Source organism: Xiphias gladius, chromosome 10 (assembly GCF_016859285.1).
Source record: "Xiphias gladius isolate SHS-SW01 ecotype Sanya breed wild chromosome 10, ASM1685928v1, whole genome shotgun sequence".
Classification (NCBI taxonomy): Eukaryota; Metazoa; Chordata; class Actinopteri; order Istiophoriformes; family Xiphiidae; genus Xiphias; species Xiphias gladius.
Window position 1 is genome coordinate 10,377,951 of NC_053409.1, and position 7,525 is coordinate 10,385,475.

At 41.1% G+C, this 7,525-nt stretch overlaps 1 protein-coding gene across 1 annotated transcript in view; it reads left to right on the forward strand.

Annotated features, from left to right (window-relative positions):
• The window catches only part of LOC120795643 (AT-rich interactive domain-containing protein 1B-like), a 174,582-nt gene that overhangs the window by 41,169 nt on the left and 125,888 nt on the right, over window positions 1-7,525 (forward strand). Inside the window, exon 3 of the mRNA XM_040137714.1 lies at window positions 1,024-1,245. Coding sequence (XP_039993648.1) covers window positions 1,024-1,245 — 222 coding nt within the window. The remainder of the gene's footprint in view (window positions 1-1,023; window positions 1,246-7,525) is intronic.

The following is a 7,525-nucleotide window of genomic DNA, read 5'->3' on the forward strand; positions in this document are numbered from 1 at the left end:
TTTCAAAGTTTAGGGCTCGGGCTAAAGCTAGGAGGTGGACCATGAGCTTTGCGCGTGCACCAAATTACAGCCTGTGTGCACATTTAATGAGTTTGTGGCAGCGCTGTTGGCTGTCACTGAATAAAAAAGCAGCATGACATGATGGAGAAAAAATATGACAAGAAATGTGCTGTCATATTGCTTCACCAGCGGTCGTAAATGTTGTTTAATAGTCTGTACTTGGCTTGTGTGTGTGTGTGTGTGTGTGTGTGTGTGCGTGCGTGTGAGGCTGTGTGAATGAGAAAACCCCCAGCCTCCATAGGAAATCCTTAGAGGAGTGAGGAGCACCTGGCGCTGTCTGTAGTCATAACAAATGACAAGGAGGGATTAAGACTACATTTGTATTGGTGCCAGCTTGTTACACGCACTCCCTGTTCACATTCTCTCTCATAACCACTGTGTAATGCAGAATCGGCACTTGGCGTGGCTTCGCCCTCGCGATTTCGTTTTTTAACTGCACTGCTCCGGAATGCCCCCGCTCATCCATGTGTCCCTCATTAGGGTTACGGCCTGGGACGGGCCTGCGGTAATATCCAACACAAGTCATCCCATCTGTGAGCTGACTGCGATGGAGATAATGTAGAGAGGAGGATGCATTTGGCAAGCCAGAGGACATAGAGTTAGAGGTTTCTGCAGTGTGAGTTCATTAGGCGGAGGGCTGCTGGGAGACCGGTGTCAGCCCGGTCTGAGCTAAATTAAGAGCTTTAGCTAAGGGACAAAAAGATGCATTGGCTGTGTAGGCTCATGTGCGATGTTTTTGTTTTTATTTTCCAATCATTCCAGGAGGATTGTAGGTTAGAGGAATATTTGGCTTTTACGTGATTGACTACTACGATATGTCACCTGGCACCTGCTGTGATATCCCACTAATTGTACCTAACAGCCTCTCTGCAGTGCTCTGAATTTAAAGTGAAAGTTTTGCTCCAGCTTCAGCCCCTGACCTTAATATCTCCCTTCTAACCACTGTGTGATTGGTTGTTTCAGCAGGTGGCGCCGTATGGCCAGCAGGGGATGGGGGGCTACAGCCAGCAGCAGCAGCCGCAGCCGCAGCCGCAGCAGCAGCAGCAGCAGCAGCAGCAACAGCAACAGCAGCAGCAGCAGCAGACGGGGCAGCAGGGAACCCCTCCGTACTTCAGTCCCCCTCAGCAGACCCCTCCGGGCCCGACCCAGAGCCCTTACCTACAGCCTCGACCACCACCACAACAAGTAAACAACATACACATGGACTCGTCCAACTCAGACCCTCACACACTGTACCGTTTCCTGTGTGGGAAAAATTGGCCAAGGCAGACTCTGAAGTCCTCTTTATGTGCCATGAGCAAAAATGGAAGTGATTACTATAACTCAATAAATAAATATGAATAAATACATCAGTTTAACATAGATATGCAGGTGTCACTTATCAGATGTAACATCAAGAATAAAATCTGACATATCAGCAGGAAAAGGATTTCATTCAAAAATATTTTCCCATGGGTTATATTTTATTACTTTGCGGAGATTGGAGGGAGCATCTTAAGGGATAAACTGCGAGTGTGTGTTTTTCTGTGTAAATGATAGTGTGGTGTGTCTGTGGTCCAGCATGCCTGGTCTGTGGGACGTATTATTCCCTAGCATTATTGATGAGCGGTATTTTAGGTAAATCTCACTCTCTACTTGTGTATATTTTCATATTCTATCCCTGTCTCTCACACACACACACACACAACGCACAAACACACTTTACAGAAACAGGACTTTCGAATGCAATACGAGTTCACAGACTGGACAGTCATAGTGTATAAACACATATTGTACATTCCCAAGGCGCACAAGCCTGCCATTGCAAAACCAAATCCTCAGTACAACAAAGGGCCTGTTCCACAGATATGGATCGAGACTTGTCCTGCCAAGTTTCAGCATGATGTTCTGTAGAAGTTTTCCATTGGGAAGCTGTCTTCAAGCAGTTGTTTTTGAGTTAAGTGAAGGCTGCCCATGTGTTTCCCATCCACTCTGCAGCCAGAGGGATCTATCAGCCTGTCTGCATGGAGTGACTCTGGCTAGCAGCCCTGCCCTGGATCAGAACAGGGCAGAACAAAACGGAGCCGGAGAAAGAACAGGACGAGACGGGAGAGATTAAAACAGAACTGGACAGGAAAGAATAGATCGGATAAAACAGGGAGGGAAAGGAGAAGAAAGGAGGAATCGGATGAGTGACGTAGGGCCGCCCTAAGCCATTCTGCAAGATCGGTATCCGGCATATTGCAGTTCATCATTATTGGCTGTATTAGTCCATACCCAATTCTGATGCACAGCATTGCAAAACAAAAGACTTGCAGTCTGGAGCAGAGGAGTGAAGTAAAGTCAAATTACTCAAGTACAGTTACAAATTACTGTATTGACACTTTACTTGAGTATTTTCATTTTGTGCAACTTCATACTATTATTCCACTACATTTTTTCACTTCACAGAGAAATGTACTTTTTTAAAACTTTTTTTAAGCCCTTTTTTACTTTAGTACATTTCATGTATTTGACATTTGTGGTTCATGATTACTTTACAAATGAATATTTTACATACAGAACATATATAAAGAGTATATAAACTGATATGGAGTTAGATATGCTAGAGTATATAAAGTATTTGTAGTATATCACCTAGATGAGCTACAACAATTTAATATTTTTAAAGGACATAGTCTTTATGATGAGTACAGTATTTCCTGCATTCTAAAACTTTCAAATCCAGGACTTAAGAGTTATTGCTACTTTTGCAGAAGTAAAGCTCTAAAAATTTCTTACAGTGCAGAGCAGCATGATCAGATAAACAGCAACCAACGCCAGCAGCCCATATCCACATTGACAGCTCATACGTAGAGGCCTGAACAGGACATAACTGTACAGAGTAGTACACAGCACAGACTGCCAGACTTAGACTCATAAGAAAAATATGCCACCTTTTTCCCCTAGTAAATGAACCTTTTTGGAGCGTTTAAAAGCACATTCATGCAAGGAACAGCGCTGGGCAGAATGAACTACACCAGCAGCATCGATGACAATATTTCCAAGCATAATTTTTTTTAGCCCAGACACTGAATTGGCCATTAGTGTTTCAGAAATGTGAGTAGACTTATTTAGCATCTGCACAAGTTGATGCCATTTGGCAGTGGTGTAGTTTTGTCTGTCGAGGTAGTTATACTGTGATTTACTGAGATGTAGTTAAACCTTCCTTTAGACAGCCTTGAATAGCACACCAAGACAAATAGCCGAGCAAAAAGCCATTGTGAACACAAAAGCAGGTTGTCAACAAAGGAAATCGTTAGTCTTAACATAATAATTTTCATACTGAGTGAACATTTTAGCCAGCATGCCTTTTGTCTCACACTGAAAAAAGCACTTACTCTTGTTTCCTCACTTAACATGCTCACACACACAGACCTTGCAGCCTACTGAAGAAACATTATTCACTCTAACTGGGAGAGGCTGAGATCCATGGCCACGCTGACATTTTGTGACAGTAATGGGGTGTTTTCATCATCACTGATGATTTTGCAGCAATTGACCCTTGCTGACATTCATACACCAGGTAGTTCAGTCCAAGTACTCTGATTGGACAAAGCCCTGTTTCACCTGTGCTGATAGGTCCCATATTGGTTGCTATGCCAACTACAGTGGTGACCAGGGAGCCGCTTTCCTTGTGTTTATCATTGTTATGCATGCACGCTACTATAAGGGAGAACGTTTCAATCAGCACACATGCTTGTTAATGCTGCATAAAAGCCACAATACCTTCAGCAGCCACCGCATCAACACTGCAAACCGCTGTCTGTACCTATAATCAAGAAATCCTTCCTCTGTATTAGAGCTATATGGCATTTTATGTCCAATGGCAATACGCCGACACCTTATAGTTCCTGTCTATTCGCCATCAGACAAGAGACCAAACTAAATCTGTTCTTTTCCACCTGCTAATAAGCTACCAGCTCCCCTTCTTTTACATTTATATTGCATTCTTAAGTTTAACTTGGAGTGGGAGACGAGCTTTGACAGGAAACCTGGCTTTTAATGAACAAGTACAGTTAAAGGACTGGCTTTTCAACCAGCGGTCCAATTGATCTGAAACTTAACAAGCTCGATATATACACTATGTGTAAATGTAAATGTATAGTTGGTAATAGGCTAGACTTTTTGAGACAGAGGTGGGTTTTGGCATATATGTGAGTGGACTTTGTACTGAGCTGCACCATTTCCATCTTGCAGAACAAATGCGAAATCCAGCTCCAAGCACTCACTTGATTTCAGTATTTTATGTTCAAGTAATTACTGAAAATACACAATATTGATCATTAAAAAAACATGACATTTTACACATAACAAAAACCACCCTGTGCGGTGGCATTAAGACGAAGTTAATTGTTCATTGATTGAGAGAGCAATTTAGAGAGGGAAAGAATATCAGAAAATACCAGAATAAATTTAAATAACAAAGAAACTAGGTCTCTATCTTTGATTTTGGATCCAAGAGTAAACATGTTTGGAAATTGTACTCTCACAGTTCAGTTGGCTGAGATTACAAATAGAAGATTTGGTGTGCTTTCAGCTCAGAGCTATATTACTTTCATTTTTCAGTTCGGAGCAAGTGTGCGTCTATCTATCAGTTTTTGTAAATGTGTGTCTGTGTGTACACTAATCAGTCCAGTGTGCTGCAGCAGTTCTGAGCTGTGAAAAGGTCAAGCGGTGACCTTTGTCTGTGATTCTGGGCTGAAAATGAGACATGATGTGAGCTGCACAGAACGGATTACACGCACACACATACGCACAATTGCGAGCGCACACCAGATTAGGATTTCATTGTGGTTTTGACCTGTTTTTTGACCCTGCATTACTCTGAGAAATCCAAGCTGAAAAGTTCTTTATTTTGTTCTTCTGGTGCTCTCCGTAGTTCCTTTCCCCCCACTCTACTCCCATTAACCCTAGCTAGAGGACATCCTCCAGTTGATGGAACCATTCCAGTTGCCTTTGACACAGAATTTGCTCTGCAACCGACCGCTATTAGTTGGTTTTGTCACAAATCGAAGTGAAAATGCTGTTTTTCTTTGAGTCTATTGCACTGCTGTGACCTCATCTGATTGCAAGGAGCAGAGCAGGCTAAAAAGACATTTCTAAGACATCAAGGCCGATATGATGAAAAGGCTGATGATATAAAAAATAAAAAAATATATAATATCACTTCAGGGAAGAAGTACGTTTTCAAAAAATAAATGTGGGTGGTATTCTGGTGTATTTGAGTGCTGTGGGTGTTTGAGAACACCAGATATTTTTAAATTGATGAGTTGTAGCTCTCAGAAACACTTTGACATATACTTTAACTTAATTGATTGAGAAGGTTTTTTGACCTGATACACTACTTGGTTTATTACCTCCGCCAAGGAGGTTATGTGATCATCCATGTCCGTTTGTTGGTTTGTTTGTTTATTTGTTGGTATATTTGTCAGCAGGAATACGCAAAAAAGTACTGCACTGATTTGCACCGAACTTGGTGGAGGGACGGGGCATGGGCCAGGGAAGAAGCTATTAAATTTTGGAACAGTTCTGGATTATTTTCTAAATTTTTTGCTTTGAAGTCTGGTCTATGTTGTTTGACATTGGCCTTGGCGGAGGTCTGCGCTCCACTGAGCGCATTTTCTAGTTATTTGTATGTGAACGTGTCACTTTCCACAAAATGCCGTTGAATCAAGGCTCACTACTCTTAAAATGGTAAAAATAAATTATTTCTGCAATGTGAAAAAAAATATTTACGTTGATCGTGTCTGGAAGTATATTTTTAACAGACCCTGTAAATATCATGACACTCATGTTTTTTGTCTGATTGTTGGCTTCAATTACAGCGTGAGACAAATCACTTAAAAGGAGAAAATCGGTGCCCTTTCTTCCTTTTCTTGGCCATATTACACTTCATGCACAACAGCTGAAGTGCGTGATATTTTGTTACTGTCTAATACCTTCTACCTCATAAAAACGAAAATGAGAGAGCAGTAATTTCGAGATTATTTTTTATGGCATGTTTGCTTTATTGGGTAGTATACACTGGAGTGTGACAGGATAGGCTGGGGGGAGAGAGAGAGGGGGAAGAGAGTGATGTGGTGAAATGCAGCATTGGCCAGCTGCCATACTTAAACTCATAATGTTGTGAGAACATGGTACTGGCTTTGATCGGGTATTGCATGGAGCACCCACTATGTAATTTTTCACTTAGAAACATTGTGTTAAATTTATATTTACAGAGAAATTTCATGCAACAGAATATAATATTGCCATTTAGTATAATATAAACTGTATGGTGAATATGCCACAGAGTGGTATTTTGGTGAGTAGAGGACTTGTTAGGATTTGACTGCTGGTCTTTGAAGAAGGAAGTCATTCCCTATGACATTTACTCCCCATAGTAAAAACCACCTATCCACTCTCCTCTGTGAAACTGATCCCACTGGTCGTTTCCTCCATTGGCCTTAACTGTTTCCTCTTCCTGTTTGAGAGTAGGCTCAGGGGAGTGGTGCTGGGGCATAGAGGAGCTCTCAGATGATTGGAGGAGACATGCTCATTTTACAGGGACCTGCGTGGAAGGAGGATGATTCATTGGTTCAGATGCTTCCTAGTGATGCCCATGAGCACAACATCACATTTACACCATGTGGTGCAAACTGAAAAAAAAAATAGGATGACCTCTCTAAGGATGGTAGGTCAAGTTTTTAATGGTGTTTTACTTTTGAAAAGACAGTAACTGCTGCATGTGTGTCCTCCACCAGCCTACTGTGCAGTATTATTTCAGATCATTGGAAGATTTTGAAGTTTTGCTGTGAAACTCAAGCATATTGTTGATGTCCTGTAAAAAACATGTATCATCAATTTTTGATAAGCTAGAAGAACAACACAGTTTTTAGCTTTGTGAAATACACTTTTCAGATCGCCCAGTGGGTTTCTAAATTGTTCTTGCAAGAAGCAGTAGCACTGTCACAGCCCATAAAGGGACGTTTAATCCCTCAGTTAATATGAAAAATTAAAAATCACCAAATTTGGAGATACACGATTTTTACTGAACAGTGATGATACGCAAATACAACACACAGTGTATAAAAGTCTGAATTTCCCTTCATCAAATGTTTCTAATAAAATTAGTGGTGCTTCTGGAGGTCTTGATCTTCCTAAACTAGTGACGTTTGCCCAGTTGTCAAGGAACTGTAGATGTTTAAATTTTCGTTTTTTCGAGCAGTTTTCAGCACAAAGACTTCTTGTCAATGTTCGCCGAAAAGTTGAAACTGAAAGGTCATTCTTAATGTGATATGATTGAAAGCACTAGAAAAGCTACTAAATGGACTATGTGGTACGGTTTTTAGGTAAACTGAAGGATGAACTTTCAGTCTCAAACAGAGTTATTTGTTATTTGTTTATTTTCTCTATATTCTAGTTGGTTAAAGTGTGAAGTTTTGTAGGTGTGTAGCAAAAGCTC